Source organism: Callorhinus ursinus, unplaced genomic scaffold (genome assembly GCF_003265705.2).
Source record: "Callorhinus ursinus isolate GAN/ISIS: 27379988/994484 unplaced genomic scaffold, GSC_fseal_2.0 scaffold6262, whole genome shotgun sequence".
Taxonomy (NCBI): Eukaryota; Metazoa; Chordata; class Mammalia; order Carnivora; family Otariidae; genus Callorhinus; species Callorhinus ursinus.
The window spans coordinates 1-2,036 of NW_027403312.1; the positions used below are offsets into that span (position 1 = coordinate 1).

General features: G+C 50.1%; 1 protein-coding gene across 1 annotated transcript; it reads right to left on the bottom strand.

Moving 5' to 3' along the window:
- Nucleotides 1-6: 6 nt before the first annotated feature.
- LOC112818060 (patr class I histocompatibility antigen, B-2 alpha chain-like) lies at nt 7-677 on the bottom strand (the record flags this gene model as incomplete). The annotated part of the gene is made up of 2 exons (XM_025865311.2): nt 519-677; nt 7-285 (listed from the first exon to the last, which is right to left on the bottom strand). Coding segments are annotated over exons 1-2 (352 nt in total), but the record flags the coding sequence as incomplete, so codon positions are not given.
- Between the last annotated feature and the right edge of the window lie 1,359 nt (nt 678-2,036).

The following is a 2,036-nucleotide window of genomic DNA, read 5'->3' on the forward strand; positions in this document are numbered from 1 at the left end:
GCCCGCGTCGCTCACCGGCCTCGCTCTGGTTGTAGTAGCCGCGCAGGATGTTCAGACTCCCTCGGAAACTCTGTGCGTTGTTCTTGGCGATCTGCGTCTCCAGGTCCCAGTACTCCGGCCCCTCCCGCTCCATCCACGGCGCCCGCGGCTCCATCCTCGGACTGACAGAGTCGCTGTCGAACCGCACGAACTGCGTATCGTCCACGTAGCCGACGATGATGAAGCGGGGCTCCCCGCGGCCGGGCCGGGACACGGCGATGGACAAATACCTCAAGGAGTGGGAGCCTGCGGGCGCGGAGGGGCTGAGACCCCGCCCGACCCTCTTCCCGGTGCGGGGCCACGGCCCAGGGCAGCAGGGGGAGGGGCACCGAGGGCGGGGAGCAGGGCGGAGGCGGGGAGGGGGCTGGGGCGGCGGCGGCGGCGGCGGAGAGGCGCCTTCCCCGGGGCTGCCGCGTCCCTGCCCCGCGGTCCCCTCGCTCCTGCCCCCAGAGGCCCTTTCCTCCCGCCGCCGCACTCACCCGCCCAGGTCTCGGTCACGGCCAGGACCCCCGACAGCAGCAGGACGAGGGTTCGGGGCATCACGACCTGCATCTTCGCGGTCTGGGCAGACTGTTGCGGTCGCGGGGCCCGCCGGCCGTTGGGGAGACTTTAGAACCAGGAAGAGCGGTGGCGCTGCTTGGCTTCTCCAGAAACCCCACACCCAATGGGAATCCAAAATGGGGCCGCGTCACGAGTCTCCAGGCTGGAGGACCTGACACAGGTTGTGAGACAGGAAAGTGAAACCAGGGAGATGGGGACTCCCCGGCCCTGGGTTTCCCCACCTGACACCGTCCTGGGGCCTGAGACCCTGAGAGGCAGGCCCAGGGACCTGGGACTTTGCCCCGACCCCTCACCTACTGCACGACGCGCTCTTTGTCAGTCTCCCCGAGTCGTGGCCCAGGAGCTGTGTGAGTCAGTGATTCTCAAACATCGTGTTTTCAGGATGTCTATACAGTCGCACAGATTACTGAGGATCCCAAGGATATTTTGGGTCTGTAGGTTTATATCTATCGGTATTTACCAGAGTAGGAATAAAACAGGTTTAAAAATTCATTAATTCATTTAGAATCATATTAATAACCCATGGCATGAAAACAGAAATGTTATTTTTATGTAAAATAACTATTTCCTCAAATAAACAGCTAAGTGAGAAGAATGATGTTGTTGCATTCTACATTTTTGAAGGTCTCTTTCTTGTCTGTCTCCTTAGAAAAACCCCTGGTTGTTCATAGTTTTTTCTGCATTTATTGTGTTGTTTTGGTTGAAGTGTACAAAAAAATTAACAACCTTGCACAAATATAGGAGAATAAAATGTTTCATAATCTTCTCAGATAATTATGGATATTCATTTTAGGTTCTATATTAAAAATACACAAGTTGTACTTTCTCTAAGGTTATTTGCAAAGTGGAACCTGAACCCATATCATTGACTATGTCCTTCTCTGTTACATTAAAATCCACAGACCCAACTTGCACACTGAATGGGTCTTGTACTAATGCAGGACTTTTTTTAAAGTAGTGTGTTGTTTTACTACGTTATATAGGGCTTCCAGTGTTGATGAGTCTGGAATTGAATTATCAAAAAGTCAGATTTTTTTAAATATTACCATAGATCCCAACAGAAAAGCTTGTTAAGAGTGAGAAACTGTCAAGTTTATTGGTGGATCACAAGTTTTCCAAAAGTCTGATTTTCTCTTGAGAGCTTACATGTGATCAAGGAAACACGTACTCTCAGCTGTCATATGTGAGTTGATGTTCATGAAAGGGTAGGTTCTTGTTCATTTTCCAGAAACTGCCTGCCAAATCTCTTAGTCTAAATATTCCAAGTTTCTGTGTCATTCATGTCTTCAGGTCAAAATGACATTTTGTAAAAAAAAAAAAAAAAGAATAAAGAGGCCAGTTAATTTCATACAGATTATTTTCCTTGGGGCTTATGGATGTAGCAGAAGTGCTGTATATCCCACATCATCATATATGACCTGTTTACAATGTGGATT